We start from the raw sequence: 17772 nt of genomic DNA on the forward strand, positions 1-17772 counted from the left end.
ACTCAAATGCTTAATGCAAGGTTATGTGAATTTTGAATTGTGGTAACTGTCTTTACTTCTTGTAATAATAAAATTTTGAATGTAACAAACTTAACCCAGATAATTTTATAAAAGAGGAAAAAAAGATGAACCAAGGAAGAAAAAGAAAAAAAATCTAAATCCAATTCTAAAATTCTAGTGGAACTATACTTAAAGAATAAAAAAAATTATGAGGAAAATCCCTGTGGCCTATAGGGGATTTGAACCAAGGATCTGGCTAGGTCTGTGTAAAGGCCTTTCATGTATTGTGAAATATAGTAATAAAAAAATATAAAATAAAATAACTAATCACCCTTTGACCCAGCTCAACAAACACCACCGATTTCAATCTTTCAACTACTAATAGAAGAACAATAACACTCCAACTGATGCGATTAGGGAAAGCTGATCTTTAAAAGACTCAATCTAACACTTCTCAAAACAAACTTCCAACAAGAACACTCAAGTAAGTTATTTTTATCTAAAAAATTCTCAAGACACTACTAGCTAACACTTTTCTTTTTCTTTTTATTAAAACACCACTACTTATTTTTCTTTTAACAATGATTCTCTTTTCTTATTTCTCGATGATGCACAAAAAAGAAAAAAAAAACCCTCCTCGAACGAACGAACGAACCTCCTCCCTTTTCTTCATCTCTTTGCTCCCATCTTTTACTCCGATCGGCCTCGACTTTGCTCAGATCACATCAAGTCTTTCCCTTGTCTATTTTCGATTTTTGATAAGGTTCCCATCTAATTCAAGTGAGTATCTCATTCTTATTGCTCATCCTTTTTCTTATCACTAACTAACTTTTCCTTAATCCCTTCCTGTCCACACCTGAGTACTACTTCTACCTTGATCACCTCATTTCCTCTTCTTGATCTAGTCTTTTAATTGTAGGATTCAGATCGATTGATCCTCAGCACCTCAATTCTACACCCTTATTTTTTCTACCACCACGATCCATTCCCCTCGTTCGATTTTAATCTATCTCCTTCTCAACTCTAAGCTTCTATCCCAGCACCTCTTCCTTTTGATTCTATTGATCACAGCTTTTGAAGTCTGAATCCATGATTTTGAGAAAATTCTGATTAAAGTTGTATGTACACGTGGATTCAAATCATTAATTAATTGGAATTGCAACTTTAGGTTGAGATTGATTTTCTTGAATTTGATTCAAATTTGATTCTATGGGATTTTAAGTTTTTCTGAATCTAATGTTGAATTGATTGAAGAAGATGGAGGATGGTGATTGAGGTGAACTTGATGATAGACTGGTAGATGGTGAAATCAGGTTTAATTTGAATAACTATTTTCAGAAAACAAGATTTACTGTTAGAGCTATCGTCAAAAGAAGATATTAAAAGTCATAGCTAACTAAAAGCCACACTTGCTATTTCAGTTATACCATCATATCGAGGTGGTCCCACTAATGGAGTTGGATTACCAATTCCTTGATTATTGATCAGTCTTATTTTTTGTTGTTGTTGGCATCACTAATGAAGATAGTTTGAGTTGAATTTATAGATAAGAATCCTTGAAATGATTCTATCAAATGATTTGTGATGCTCAAGCTTGAGTCAACTTTCCTACAAAACAAACAGATAGAAAGGAAGGATGAGTTTCATTGTTCAAAATCAAAATATGCAATTAATAATTGTACCAATTTCGATTTAGTATAAATTGGATGTGGCGGTAAGATATGATCAGATGGTCAAATTTCCAACAAAGTTATAGTTGATTCAGTTGAAGAATGACGATTTCATGGTAAACTAAAGTTGATGAAATAAAAAGATCCAGGTTGCAATGATTAAGAATCCTTTGATTGATCTTCTTTAACTTAAGTTTACCTAGTAATGTTTTAGTCAAAGTTAATAAGATAAGCTCAGTCTACTGATCATGGTGATTACTCGGTTTTTCTGGTTGATTCATCTTGTCCTCAATTGACTCGGTCGGTTTAACTATGTAAAGGCAACAATGGTCAGTCTTCTTGATAGGAGATTTTCATGGAGATCATACTTTTGATCAATAAATATCCAATAGTTGATTATGGACTTACTTTATCAGTGTCAGGGTGGCAACCTTTAAAGGACACTGATGAGGTCTAGTTCTCACTCAGTTAGATTCCTGACTAAGTATTCCGCTGGGTACGCGGGATATCCGTTGTTATATCTTATTCTCAAGTAAGAATGATGATAAGAATGAAGGTGGGTAAACCACAAGCTCTTCACGGTGTTTCAAAGAAACACAATTCCAAGGCCCATATTAAAGATAATTAACTCTTCTCTCTTTTTGTCTTAACTTCGTCATAGTTAATATCTCTTATGATGTCATGCTTACTTATTTCATTTCTATTCTGACATCATTATATGTTGTCCTTCTCAATCTACTCATTTGTACCTTGGTCATACGAGTTTGCTTTCTATATAAGAATGTGCTTGATTCAACACTGTTGTCTTTCTCTCTCATCCATTCTTATATGTTCTTCTCGTACCCATAGGTACTTCACTTTTACATCACACTCGTGTTCCTTTAGCCTTTACTGAACTCTTGTGTTCTGTCAAAAGGTTTGTTCTTTACTTTAGTAGTGTGTGTGAAAGTAATCCATTCTTATATGTTCTTCTTGTACCCATAGGTACTTCACTTTTACATCACACTCGTGTTCCTTTAGCCTTTACTGAACTCTTGTGTTCTGTCAAAAGCTCTGATCCTTATAGGTTATGAGCCCAGAGCTGCTCTAAATCCGACTAATCACTAAAAACGTAGTATCAACTCTATGAGCAATCTCAGCTTGGAAGAACTTCCCAGTACTCCAGCTTCACTTGTAGACCTCGAGATTCAACTAGAATCCAACTCCATCAATCCAGAATCACCACATTCATCGAGATCCTCTACTCCTACTGGTCTCAATTCAGATTCTACTTTTAATCCTAGTACTCTTATTCCATTAAACAATTCCGGAACACCTATCATTGACAGCACCATGTCTAATATATTCACTGATAACTCCAATTCTAACTCAGAATCTCTCTCCAGTGTTCCGACTCTAACTGAAGATAATTTTTCTACTTGGCATCTAAAAGTAGAATCCTTCATCATTATGAGAAATCTAGATGGAATCATTGACGGCAGAGAAGCTGTTCCTTCTGATGCTGCCCTTCGTGCTACTTATGATCTGTGATGCAAGTTTTTAGTGGGGTTTCTCCGTCTGAAACTCAGTGACAGAATCACTGAGTTATTAATCAACGACTCTAATCGAAGAAATCCCATTGAGTTATGGAAAACTATTATTGGTCATTTTGCTTCCACTAAAGCTCGAAATCGAGGAAGAGTATTTTCTCAATTATTTACTTTATCATGCGATGGGTCTGACCTTCAGGGCTTCATGACAACTGTCGAAAAGGCTCTCAACGATCTTGCAGCCATGGGTGTCAAAACCAATGAAGAAATGATCTCTTATTTTATCTTACACTTGTTACCTGACGATTTATACAATCTCAAGACCGTGATCACTCATGGCGCCGAATTGGTGGATCAAAAACTAACCGTTGATTCTGTTTTAAACAACATCCAACAATACGTAAATGATAAGAAGGTTAACATCAATTCTACTCAATCATCTTCTTCTACTTATACTGCTTGTCGAAACGGCAATAACAACAATTGCACTCCGAATTATCCTGTCTGTTCTAATGGGAAACACAATCCTGATACTGCTCACTCTTCTGATCGCTGTCATAAACTTCATCCTCATCTGAAGAACAAAGGAAAGAATCACTCAGCTTCTGTGGCTTCATCTGAAACTACCTTTGACTCCTTTCCAGTTATAGTTCAAGGCCCTCCTGCTATTACCTCTTTTCTATTAGCTGCCGTGCAAAAGAAATGGGATAAGGTACTCAACTTATTAGATAGTGGTGCCTCTGTAACTATGTTTAGAGATCAAGCTGCTTTCAAAACTTATTCCAAATGTTCTGAAAGTGTCTTTCTTGCTGACGGTAACTCGATTCAAGCGGTTGGAAAAGGAACTGTCATAATCCGTGGAGCCAATTCAGGACTCTCTTTCACCAATGTATTACACGTACCATCTCTCTCTAGTAATCTCATTAGTCTGTCTCAGCTTTTCTCAAAAGGTTTTGAACTAGTCAATTCTGGAAAAGAGCGCTTTGAAATCAAGAAATCTCAGTTAACTGTTCTTGAAGGTGTCATTTCAAATGGAATCTGTGTTCTTAATCTCACTCATGGCAAGTCTCTCGCCTTTGCTGCATCGAAGACTCTCTCAACTGACGATTCAACTCTGCTTCACAGACGTTTAGGACACCTTAATCATCAATACATGACTATGCTATTTTCCTCTGTGTCTCCTTTATCTTCGTGTTCTACTTGTACTTTAAGCAAACATCATCGCCTGCCTTTTTCCGGAAAGATTCCGCGCCCTGCTGCTCCGTTAGAGTTTATTCATAGTGATTTAAGTGGACGTATCTCTCCTGAATCCATAGGTGGAGGAAGGTACTACTTCAAACTTACCGATGGCTTTACAAAGTACAAGCATGTATATATTCTCAAACATAAGTCCAAAGCATTTTCATATTTTCTGCAATTTAAGAGTCTGGTCCAAAACACTACACAAAATGTCATCTTTACCGGGCGGTAAAGAAAACTACTGACATAGAAAAGTCCTGAGGCAACAGGAAGAGAGCTAAAAATCTGAAAAAATATGGACCTTGTTCCTGGATGTTGGGGCGTCATGACGCATATTTTTTTGTATTTTACACACAGATATTGGTTAATGTACTAACAATGAAGGCTGAGAATCATCAAAAACCCACCTGTAACAATACCTGAAATTTGGCCCTTGACTTTGAAGACAGGATTTTGGAATCTTCAAACATCAATAACTTTTGCAGTTCCGAATCAAATCACTTGATTTGAAGTGCATTAAAAAGGTGAGCCTTTCCTCTACATTTTTCATTGAGACATCACATCTGTAGCTGGTCTAAAAAAGATCCTACAGAGCTATTCACGCAGAACTGTTTGAACATATGTAGAGTGTTTAAATGACTAGATAGCACCTTACTAACATTATGAAGTGTGAAGGAGAATAGTTCAGCTTTTGAATGAACCAAAAATCAAGTTATTTGGAGCAGAATTGCAAAAGGTATTGAAGTTTTTAGACCACAAAATATTGTCTTCATACTCATGACCCAAATTTCAGGTATTGTTACATGTGAGTTTTTGATGATTTTCAGCATTTATTGTTAGTACATAAACCAATATCTGTGTGTAATATACAAAAAAATACTCATCATGACGCCCCAACATCTAGGAACAAGGTGCATATTTTTTCAGATTTTTAGCTCTCTTCCTGTTGCCTCAGGACTTTTCTATGTCAGTAGTTTTCTTTACCGCCCGGTAAAGATTACATTTGGTGTAGTGAAAACAGCTTGGTTTATCTATTAAGCGTTTAGTCAATGACAACGGAGGAGAGTACATATCAACTGAGTTTCTATCTTATCTGAAAGCTCAAGGTATTGCTTCCGACTTCACCGCGCCCTATACTCCTCAGCAGAACCCCATATCGGAGCGCGGTAATTGCACTACTACCAAAAGGGCTCGCTGCATGCTTTCTGATGCAAACTTACCTATGCGTTTTTGGGGGGAAGCCGTGACTACTGCGGTTTACCTTGAAAATTGGTGTCCTGAAGCCAGTCTTGGTTATAAGACACCTCATGAGCTTTGGACTGGTCGAATCCCCACCCTGGATCATCTCAGAATTTTTGGCTGTGCAGCATATCCCCTGATCCCCAAACAATTTTGTGCTTCAAAGTTTAGCCCTGTTTCCAAGAAATGTCTTTTCTTGGGCTATCAAGACCGGCTTCACAACTTTCGCCTGTGGGACTATGCCTCTCAAAAGATAATTTACTCACATGACGTCATCTTCAATGAAACTGACTTTGATCATCCTTTTACGTTGCATATAAAACCTGACTCAGATACGCTTGATGAAGACCTATCTCATCTTTCTGTCGCACCTTTCATCATGTCAAATGACGACTCGTCCACTGTTGACATGAATCCTGTATCTTCACCTGTTCAGATTTCTTCTTCTATTGAATCCATTCCTGCTTCTGGCTTGCCTTCTGTCGACACTCCTACTGTTTCTGAGATTCCATCTCATGGCCTTACCCCTCCAGAGGAGTCGTCATCCGACGACGAAGCACCTATTACAAGCCTGGGGAGTTCCGCTAATAACGACCCTGCGTCAGAGGAACCCGATGAAGTAAGGATTAGTGACTCTTCTCTCTTTGATCTACCTACGGTACCCGACAACGCCAAATGGTCCTATGAACCTGTGTCTCGTCCTGCTCCTCAGTATATTTCATCTTCCATTAACCCCAATAACATCCTCAGCTCTCGACGTCGACATGCTCACCTTGCCAAAGCTAATCCTTCCGTCGCTCCGAAGACCTTTAAACAGGCGATGCGTGGTCCACTGTCTAATGAATGGACTGAAGCTATGAAGGTCGAACTTGACAACATGGAGCGTCGTGGTGTGTAGACTGTGTGCGAACTTCCGGAGGGTTGCACTGCTGTTGGCACCGTCTGGGTGTACAAAGCTAAGACCGATGCCGATGGTACTTTTCTCAAGTACAAGGCTTGGTTGTGTGCCCAGGGTTTCTCTCAAGTAGCGAACATTGACTATCATGAGACGTTTGCTCCAACGGGTTGTAAGACTGCGTTTCGTGTCTTGCTTGCAGTTGCGGGTATTAACGATTACGATGTTCATGGCATGGATGCCATCGCAGCTTTCCTCAACGGCATTCCTGGTGAAGTCATTTATTGACAGTGTTCCCTAAGCTTGCGGCGGTACACACAATTCCATGACTCAGGGACCATGAGGGCAACAGGCGAGGATGGAGATTTCACACGCTCTGTGAAAGACCAGACGGTCTGTCACAGAGAAACAGTTGTGATCAGAGACGCGGGGAGAGATAGACAGAGTTTTTTCCTCTCTACTCCCCCGGCTCGCTTAATCTTCATCCCGCTTGTTGGAGATCACACAATCTCACCAGTCTTGAGCTCATAGTTTTCTCAAAAATCTCAGTTTTACTTCGAACGCAATTATAATCAAGGCATTTTAATTCATTAAAAAAAAAAAAAAAAGAAGACAAAGAAAGAAAATTTGAAGAAGAAAACCCTCATCCAGATTTGAAATCTGTTCTTTGATTATTGGGTAGTCTTGGAAAGAAGAATTGAATGTGGAGGAAATTGAAGACTAAATCTTTCGTACAAAAATTTGAATCAAACCATATGCTCCAAGCAATCAGAGAAGCAGAGGAGAGAAAGAAAGCTCAAGAGACGAAGCTGATGGAACAAGCGGAGGGGAGGAGGAGACGTGCAGAGTCCAGGATGCCCAACGGATCTGTCAACCAAGGAACTTCTCATGGACGGACAACTCGGGAGGACTCGTCGGTGCAGGTTAAAGAGCAAGGCGGAGCGAGTACAAATCAGGATGTGATCTGGAGGGATGGAAGTTTGGAAGAGGATGATCCGGTAGGAATGGAAATGGATGAACCATTCGAAGGTGATTCAGATGAGGTACCTTCAGAAGAGGAGGAAGAGTCGGTAGGAAGAGCTGATGCAGAAGGAGAAGAAGCCAAACCGGTCCTGAAGAAATTGAAGGCCAAGACGTCGATGAAGGTGGAGAAGAAGAAAGAGAAGGGAAGGAGAAAGGAGACGTCAGATGGTTCGGAAACAGAAAGAGTGGAAAACGGGAGGAACAAGAAGGAGTTGATGTTTGGGAACTTGATTGAAAAGAATCAGTGTAAGCCACTCTTGATTTGGTGTTCACGTACGGAAAGGTTCTCTTGATAGTATGTAGCTGTTTCGACGCTCCTGAGGAGATACCTGAAGGGTTATATCTTGATCATGGCCCGGTTGCTCCAGGTTTACTGTAGTAGCAACACGGAGGGTGCACAGCACAAGGAGATCAGCATGCCACAACAGTGGGAAGACCAGGAAGGACTGTATCTGAGACTGACAAGTGAATGCTCTGAATTCAGTAGATGGACTCGTCGTAAAGAAACCGGATGCCAAGAGTGGAACCTTGGGAAGCCGAAACGTACAGAGGTCTCTAACGGAGCAGTTGGCTGAAGCTGTCGAGTCGGAAGACATCTCGATGGTGAGGAACTTGCGTAAGGAGTTAGACACGGCCAAACTGGAGCTGGAGAAGGTGGGGAAGAAGTTAGAGAAGGAGAAGCGGTTGGGGAAGGGAAAGAAGAGTCAGAGGCATACTAAGGTGGCCAAAGAGAAGAAGAAGAAGGGGGGCAATAAGAGAAGCCGCCCATCGTCGTCTTCTGAAGGAGAACCCTCTTCCTCGAACGACTCGTCATTGGAGAACTCCAAGACGGAACACGCGAGAGTGGACTCCTCTGAATCAGATGGCGACTCATCATCAGATTCGGGCTCGGACTCAGATTCTCCGGAAGAAAGTTCCAAGGCGGAGAAGAAACCAGCTTTCGCGTTCCGTACACTGTCCGGCTTCGACCTACCAGACCTTCCTGTGCCCTGGGAGAAGAACTTTCGACGGATGAAGTATTATGTACCATTGACGGTCTTCGACTTGTCGTATATCGACCTCTATAAGACGACATGCAAGACGAAGGTGGGGAAGACAAACTGGGACCGCCACCTCCAATCTAGAGAGGAGTTAGAAAGACAAATGACCTACGGGGATTTTATTCTGGCTTGTGATCTCGAATACCGCTATGCAAAAGAAAGGTATAAATACCCGGAGTATGCAGATTACGTGGAGAAACATAAGGAGATAGTGAGCATGCTGTCGCGCAAGCACAAGTGCTGGATGGTGGCTCTATGTTATCATCTAGCGGTTAGGGTGGTTAAGTTTTGAGTGAGGTCGCCGACAGAGTTGGGGAAAGGGAAGAATCGGAAGAAGGTGGATGTGGTGATTCTCCCGGATGGTCTTCAAGAGGAAGCGGAGATGGATGCGAGATGGGATGCGGATACGGCAGGAGACCTGAAGTGCAAAGGAAACCCGTATGCAGTTGGCCAACCAAAATTTGGTTTTGATTTCGTCACAGGCAGGGAGAAGGAGAACTTGGCAAACCCTAGAGCGAAAGCAAGGATGCTATCAGACGAGTCACCGGAACAAGGTAGCTCGAAAGGAGGTTGGAAGCAGTCGAAGAAAAGAAGGGGTGGTAATAGAGGTCATACCACGGGTTACCAAAGACCTTACCAACCAGCGAATCAGCCATCAGGCCAATTCCAACGTCGAGACGGGAGCGCGGGCAGAGATTGGGTCTCTCTGGGCCAACAGCACGCTAGCAACGTAGTGGCAGGCCCGTCCGTCGTAAAGGGAGGAAAGAAGCCAGAGAAAGGCGCGAAAAACCTAGACCGGTAAGTTTGGTCGAGTTTTCGATAGTTGGTACACAGCTGACAAAAACGTGTTGGGTTGTGGGTTTCCGGTCGGATGGTGGTCTTTTGCGTTCCTGGATATGTGATGATGGGTATGGATGAATGGGTTAATTATGGATGGTACGGTGCCTTTACCTTGTATAGATGAGAGAGCTACAAACTATGTGATAATGGCAATTGAGAGTCTGAATTTCTGTCGTGCCATTGCTATGAATTGTCTAGTGCCACCCAGTAGTCCTCGAGCTATGATCCCAGAGACTGAGGTCAATGAGAAAGATCAAGTTGAGCCTGAGAGCGAAGTCGAGGTATCGGAAGCTGAGTTAGAGAGTGACTCCTCGGATGATTTGGTGCTTCCACAGGGAAACGCGAAGACAGACATCCCCCCTCTGAGCAGTCGGAAGATATACACGGTGGAGACGGACAACCTCTGGCCAGCTCCCGTGGAGACTGCGATGAACGTAGCCGAATGGGAAGTCTTGATGAAAGAAGTCGGTTTAGAGGACAATGTGCCGTATGTAGTGAATGGTTTCAAGGAAGGTTTCTGCTTGGGGATCCCCCAACACGAGATAGAAGGCGTTAGGTGGTACACGCCAGATAACCATTGTTCAGCTCTAGACGTTAAGGACCAGATAAATAACACAATAGCAAAAGAGGCGAGAGCCGGGAGGCTAATTGGACCCTTCACGCACGAACAGGTCTATGAGAAGTTTGGGTTTTTTCGGTCAAATTCTATGGGGAGTGCCATAAATGGCGACGGATCAGTAAGACTCATTAACAATTGGTCACACCCAAAGAAGAAGAGACAGAAAAACCGGAAATCAAAGGGGAAAGAGAAGGAAGAAGAACTTCCCTCTGTGCCATCGGTGAATTCCTTTGTAGATAAAAGGAATTATACTACTAATTGGGACGATTTCAAAATGGTGGCTCGGTTTTTTGCAGAGAACGAAGGTGAATGGGAGAAGGCATACCGCCAACTCCACAACCACCCTTCACAAAGACGTTTCCTGTGTATAAAAGATTTCGAAGGTAGGATCTGGATTGATCTAGCAGTTGGGTTCGGAGGCGTGGCTAGCTGTGGGGTGTTTGGAGCCCCGGCAGAGACATGGAAGAAGATTATGATGGCAATTCTGAAGATTCCGATGATCTTTAGGTGGGTAGACGATAACTTGATCCTCCAGAGACCAAGTGATTCAGTGACTTTGGAGGAAGTGACGCTTCTGAGTGACGGACTGGGAGTCAGAACAAACCGGCTGAAGAATCATGATTTTGCAACTGAACAAAAGTTCCTTGGGTTTATATGGAATGGGGTAGACCATACAGTCAGGCTACCAATCGAGAAGCTTCAAGAAAGGAAGGATCAGATAAAAGCTTACTTAGACGTGAAGAATACTTGGAGGTTCACTCAAGTCGAAAGATTCGTAGGCAGGCTGAATCATATAGTGCGCATTGTCCCGAACATGGCAGCCTCGCTAGGTTCAATATACCGGTGGCTCAAATCTTGGAAGAACCTTGATGCAAAACGTCAGGCTCCTGAAGATGTACTGGAGGACCTGAAGGAATGGGACACGTGGTTGTCAAGTTTCGAACCTCGTAGGCTAGTGACAAACCCAGACCCAGAGGAAGTGGGCTGGGTTGGGGACGCGTCATCGTCTTTCGGGTAAGTCTTTCAGGCCAGCTGAATCAAGAAAGATTGAGATCCACTAAAAGGTGTGAAATTCCAGGATTGGTATCTTGATTGGTAACAAGTGGTCGTGCTTCGAATGGGAAGCAGATTGGATAGAAAGGGGACTTACGAAGGGTAAACGCAACATCGCTTGGGCGGAGACGGTTACAATTCGTTTGGGCCTACTGGTCTTGGCTAAGTCAATCCCAGTCAGGGGTAGGACCTTCTGGGTCGAGACAGATAATACCACGACTGAGTTTGCAATAAAAAACCGGAAATCAAAGGATGTTAGAGTAAACAGTGAGTGGAAGCAAATACAGAAGTTGCTTACCAGTTTAGGCTGTAACATAAAGCAGCAACGCGTAACATCGAAGAATGGGGTGGATACCCAAAGGCACGACGGTATCCGCTAGTTCCATGAGGGCTGAGGATGAGCGGCCCCGCGGATCACAGACACGGGGACCCCGGGCCTAGCAGAAACTAGGCCAGAGAAGAGTACAAACCCAAGAGAGGAAAATCTCTGAGTCAGAGTTTTCCATCATCCCTCAGACCTCTCAACGATAGACGCAAGTTCGCAGAAAATTTAGTAGATTTTTTTTTTTTTTCTTTATTTCCTTTATTTTCATACATTGAACAAGAAGAGACATAACTGAAGAAAAACTAGAAACAAGAACATATATCCATTAAAAAGAACTTATATAAACTAACCAACAAGAATAACCCTTAGAAATTCCAGTCTTATCTCAAAGTCAATACACAATCCCCCCCTCAAATACATTCCTATTCCCTCTCAAAGTACATCCTATCACCACCTTCACCCGTACAAATGTCAGCCGAAGAGTTACGAGAAGCAGCGGCAGCAGCAGAGTTAGGACCAAGGATCGCAGCACCTGGAAATGCGACCACTAAGAAACCGACCGGGGGAAAAGGAAAACAGGTGAACACCAGGAGCAAGAAGACGGCCGAGCATCTAGAGAAAGAAAACGAAGATGTCAACACGGATACTTTGATGCAAGAGAGTGGTCAATCTCAACTGGATACATTGAGGTCTGCAAAAGATCCAGGAAGTAGCAACCAAACGAACCTGGTAGAGACAGATCAACCAAACGAAGACCTTCAGGAGGACACTTCAAGAGAAGTAGGAGGCGATGACGATCAGGTAGATGAAGGTACAAATGAGAAGGGAGGAAACTTGATCGGTTTACGTAAGTAAGGTTCCAAAAACTAGTGTATTCAGTCCTTATTCAATAAGATTTTTCCGGTTAAATTCCGATGAGTGTAGGGTTGGAAGGAGAGAATGATTCCGGTTGAAGTCCGAAGAACAAATTTCTATATATAAATAAGCTTGATTCCGGTTAAATTCCGAAGGAGGAATACTCAGGTAGCTTGATTCCGGTTAAAGTCCGAAGAGTTTGTGGTGGAAGTGATAAAGACTGCCATATAGAGACATGATTAGAGATAAAAGCGTTGTGGAGCGATAGATTAGAAAGATAAGTTGCTTACAATACATGTCCTTTGAACTCCCGGATTAGAACCAGATATCGATGACATCATTGAAGGCCCTGATATTTGCCTAGCACACGGGAAATGGATAAGTGGCATAAAATCAGCATTTGAGAAAGGGAAGACCAAGAGACTAGAGATGTTAGAGAAGTCGTACACAAGCTGGTGTAAGAAGATGAATACGAAAGAGAGAGATCCAAGGCTGTATGATGAAGATAGTGAAGGTGAGAGAGTATAGAATTTAATCAAGATACAGAAAGAAATGATCTGATGTGGAGTGAATGATTGATAGAAGAAGATGAAGAAAAGAGCAGTGATGAAGACGAGCAACCAACGAAAAAAGCAAAGAAGAAGAAAGACAAACCTAGTACAGAGTTTGAAGAAGGTACAACTTTGAGTCACACGATGCCACGCCTGTCAGAATATTTTGATAAATTTATGACCAACAAGAACAGACACGTACCGGTATCGATCTTTAACGTAAAGTGGTTATTACTCGACAAAGCCCATATGAGCATGAAGAAAACCAAGGTCTCTAGTTGCTCGTCAGACGTCATATCTTACCACGGTTTGCCAGTTCCAAGTGAGTGGAGGCTGTCCAGTGCTGAGTGGTCGAAGAGGTTCGACTTAATGGTACAATACCATAAAACGATCTACGACAAACTTCCCGGTCAATTGTCCCACCCAATAGCCCCGAGACTCATCCTTCATAAAGCGGTGGTACTAGAGATCCAGACGGAGAATCAAGGCAGGTGGATGCCTGCGTTTCGGTACAATATAGCCCAAAGACAAAACGTCTGGGAACATCGACTAGCGGACGGGAAGATGTCTGATGTGGGAACGAGGAACGAATTATTGGTTAGGCAGGCGATCAGAGACTCGGAGTTTGCTAAAGATGACGTTTTTGACAACAATCCCTACGCCATTGGGTATGCGCTCCAAAACCAGAGCCCCATCAATGGACAGATATACCCAGAGTATCATTTGTGGGATGGTTTGAATATTATCAACGAGTTGAAGCTAGAAGGTACAGGAGGAAGATTAGTGTCAGCGTTGAACCCCCTCCCGTCGTCTTCTTATCGTGATACCAACGTAGCTGCAGGCCCCTCACGAAATCGTAATGGAGGAAGAGGAGGTAGACCCTTTAATCAAAATCATCGAGGTCGGGGTCATTTTAACGGAACGCGTAGATCTTATCCTATGAATTCCAGCCATAATCAGTCTTACCTCGGAAATCACTTTAACGAGTTTCATAACGCTGGTCCAAGCAACTACGGAGGCGGTCAGGTGCAATGGCCAAGGGGTGGTAACGGTGCTGGACAACGACCCGCTATAGGTCCGGGTAGCTTCGTACCTCAAACTAGACAGTTGATGTTAGAAGGAGCGCATACGGCTAGTGGAGGTAGTGCTGCTGGTGAGAAAGGAAAAGGACAAGGGGGAGGAAGCAAGTAAGTAACCAAATGATCAGAGGACCCTGAATAGGTGTAATGAGAAAAGAATAAGAAATGAAAAATACCTTTGATATAGACAGACCTCTATGAGACAAATCGCTGTACCCCCTCTTTCCTTTCCAGAATGACATACTCTGAATTAAAGTGTAATGAAAGTCAAGTGAACTGATTCTTCGTATGACCCCCACCTCCAATTATCTATGTGTCTAATAGAAGTCGAGACCGTGAAGTCGTGAGATTAGAGAGAGTTGAGCGACCCAGAGAGATCAGTCCAAATAGAGATACTCGATGGCCGTCCGAAGCGAGCTGCGACATGAAATTAGACGAGTGGAAAGAACTCTTGAAAGAATGTAACCTGACCAAGAAGTGGGACCACGTGATGAAATCTTTGACGACAGGATTCCATCAAGGAATTCCCGATCATAACTTAGGAAACCTCAGGTGGTTTACACCAGACAATCATACCTCGGCATTAGCAGTGAAAGAAAAGATAATGAACAGTTTGTATGAAGATAAGAGAGCCGGAAGAGTGTTTGGGCCATTTACCCACGAGGAGGTACATAGCAGATGGGGATTCTTTAGGTCAAACCCTATGGGTAGTGTAGTGAACAACGATGGATCATTAAGAATGATTAATGACTTATCCTTCCCTAAGAAAAACCCAGCCAAAGAGAAGAAGAAAAAGATAGACTCACACGTCGAGAACCCCGGGCCGCGAGCGGACAACTGGACAGCTTCACATGTCGAAAACCATTCAGATGACGCAGACAGGTTGCTGAAAGAACTTTCTTACCCGGATGATGATAGAAATATACCTTCGGTTAACTCAAACAGATTTCAGAACATCATGGGATGATTTTTGGGTGGTAGCAAAGTTCTTCCGAGAAAATACGGGGAAGTCCTTACTGTTGGCGATTTACGATTGGCGGAAAGCGTATAGACAAGGCCCTACGCACAAATCACAGTGGCGCTTCTTAATGATAAAGGACTTCAATAATAGATTGTGGGCAGATACAAGGATCGCCTTCGGTGGGGTAGCAGGGTGTGGGACGTTTGGCTGGATGGCAGATGCTTGGCGAGATATAATTAGGTCCTTATTCCCATTAAAGGCAGTCTTTCGATGGGTTGATGACAACCTGTTCATCAAAGAGGAAGGGGACCTGGTGAGCATGCAAGATGTTATTCAAGTCAGTAATAGCCTAGGAGTGCAATCGAATTCAGAGAAGTTTAGTGATTGGAACGTAGAGCAGAAGTATCTAGGATTCATCTGGAATGGAAAGCAGAAAACTGTCAGGTTACCAGAAGAGAAATTAAAAGAAAGGATCCGACAAGTAGAAGATTTACTCACCTTGGAAAAGAAATGGTCCAAAAAGGAGGCGGATAAAATCGTAGGCCAACTAGGTCACATCACGTATATACTTCCAAACATGCGATGCTACATGTGGGACCTTTATTGGTGGACCAATACGTGGTATAATCACCAAGCCACACGGGAGCTACCAGGAGAGGTGCGAGAAGATCTAAGAGAATGGCTCCAAACCTTAAAAGAATTTGAACCGTTAAGGTTTGTACCCGAAGTTGTACCAACGGATATAGGTTGGGTCGGGGATGCCAGCCCAAATTTCGGTATAGGAGTGCTAGTAGGAGACAGGTGGGCCCAGTTCGAACTGATAGAAGGATGGGAAACCCGAGGTTTACCACCGAATGCCCCAAAACGAAAGATCGCGTGGTTAGAAACCGTCGCGATAAGGCTCGGACTTCGAGTGGTTGCAAACCTGTTCCCGACTGAAGGCAGGTATTTTCGGGTGCTGACGGACAACACCACTACCGAGGCAGCGATTCGAAATCGAAAGTCGAGGGACAAGTCAGTAAACACCGAGTGGAAGCATATTCAAAAAGCACTTACAGCCCTCCACTGCGACTTATCCATCGACAGAGTAGTGTCAGGAGAGAATCTGGCAGACGACTTATCGAGAGGAGGAATCGATAAGTGGGACCTACAGCAAGAAGTGGAAATCAACCTACCCCCAGATCTACTTCCATTATTGAAGAGACACGTTAGGTGAATGGAGAACAAAAAGAAATTGTTGCCGTTCCTGCAGGACAGCACTTCGTGAGTAAAAAAAAAAAAAAAAAAAAAGAAACCCTCTTCCCCCTGTGTGAAGATAGTGACGAGTGGCTGACAGACCTCATTGGAATACGATCCAGGATGGTGAAATGGAGGTCTGACCCGATACAGAGAGCATTATTAAGCGGAAGTTGGAGGCAATCAACCCTCGAAAGCTACTCTTCGGCGGTATCAAAATTAACAAAGTTTGCGGACGCTTCCGGGTTAACACAAGCAGACATCCTACCTCTCAGCTTAGAGACGCTTTACCTGTTTATAGTATGGGCGGGGAAACCGGTGAATAAGAATTTAATGGAGGAATCAGGTGACAAGAAAGGAGCAAGGAGTGAGAAAATCTCCGAAGGAACACTTACGAAGTACATCTCTGCGATTAGGTCGTGGCACCTATTTCACAACCAACCATTCCCAGCCGAGAACGACGAGATGGTGAAGAAGTTGCTAAAAGCGGTGAGCGCCGCAGACGCGGCGAAGAAGGAGGCCCTGAAAGAGCAGAAGAGGCCGGTTGAATTTAGGCACATGGCTCAGTTGGTGAAGGCGTTGACTAAAGGAAGTAGACGGGAACAAGTTGCGTTGGCAGTAGCGACAACGGCGTTTTGGGGCATGGCGAGACTAGGAGAGTTGGTGTCTAATTCGAAGAAAAAGAGACAGGTGTTAGTGAAAGACGTCCTATGGTCCGGAGATTACAACTTCATTAAGATAGCGATCTACGAGGCGAAGACAGCCAAGCCCGGCAAAATTCAATGGCTGCACTTACAGAGAAGGCCCTCCCTCCTCGACCCGGTCAGAATGTTGTGTATATTGGTCGGATACGATGATGGGACGAAACGAAGAGACCCTCTCTTCTCTTACCTGGACGATGAAGGTCAAAGAAAGACACTGTCAAAATCAGAGGCAATGGGCATCTATAAGAAAGTGTGGAACGAGGCAGATCCTGATAATAGGTTGAGTGGACACTCGTTTCGTGTCGGTGGTGCCACGCTACGATGGAACGATAAGAGACCACTGGAAGAGATAGTAAGGATGGGTAGGTGGGAATCAAAAGCGTATGAGTTATACTTACGAAAGTACTCCCCAGATCAAGAAGCGGACGCAAAGTACATATGGGAGGTAATGGGAGATGGTTCGGTTATGGAATCAGTGGTAGATGGACAGAGAGCAGATCTACCCATAGATAAGTCGCTGATTCCGGTTGATACTTTGATCGGGATGGAGAAATAAAATGAGAAGTTGAATGACCCAATTACACTACAAGAAAGATAATATTTTCTGGGCAGAAAATTAAATTATTGATACACAAAAATATTGAGAGGCCAGGAGAAGGGCAAAAAATAAATAAAAATATGCATCTTGTTCCCTGCGGTGAGAGCTTCACTCTCCATATTTTTCCATATTTTTACAGTCCGTATTGATAAGTGTACTAACAATAAACCTTCACAATCATCCAATTACAACCTGTAACAAGCACTGAGATTTGGCTCATTAGTGTTTAGAGAAACTTTTGATTTCTGAAAATACTCATAACTTTTTCAATTCCGGTCCAAAACGCTCGATTTTGGGTGCATTGGTAAGCTGGAGT

The 17772-nt window shown here is 42.9% G+C and overlaps 3 protein-coding genes across 3 annotated transcripts; all 3 read left to right on the top strand.

The window, feature by feature from the left end:
* Positions 1-6056: 6056 nt before the first annotated feature.
* Positions 6057-7103, top strand: MELLADRAFT_112957 (uncharacterized protein; the record flags this gene model as incomplete). Its single annotated transcript, XM_007417533.1, has 2 exons — positions 6057-6504; positions 6907-7103. The coding sequence occupies 2 exons, from the start codon at positions 6057-6059 to the stop codon at positions 7101-7103; spliced, it is 645 nt and encodes a 214-aa protein (XP_007417595.1).
* Positions 7104-7426: 323 nt separating this feature from the next.
* MELLADRAFT_112958 (uncharacterized protein) lies at positions 7427-8314 on the top strand (the record flags this gene model as incomplete). The annotated part of the gene is made up of 3 exons (XM_007417534.1): positions 7427-7841; positions 7899-8138; positions 8217-8314. 3 exons carry the CDS (start codon positions 7427-7429, stop codon positions 8312-8314), a joined length of 753 nt encoding a protein of 250 aa, XP_007417596.1.
* A 4933-nt stretch (positions 8315-13247) lies between these two features.
* On the top strand, positions 13248-14069 carry MELLADRAFT_94875 (uncharacterized protein; the record flags this gene model as incomplete). The annotated part of the gene is made up of 1 exon (XM_007417520.1): positions 13248-14069. One exon carries the CDS (start codon positions 13248-13250, stop codon positions 14067-14069), a length of 822 nt encoding a protein of 273 aa, XP_007417582.1.
* Positions 14070-17772: the final 3703 nt, after the last annotated feature.

This window comes from Melampsora larici-populina (assembly GCF_000204055.1).
Source record: "Melampsora larici-populina 98AG31 unplaced genomic scaffold MELLAscaffold_74, whole genome shotgun sequence".
Taxonomy (NCBI): Eukaryota; Fungi; Basidiomycota; class Pucciniomycetes; order Pucciniales; family Melampsoraceae; genus Melampsora; species Melampsora laricis-populina.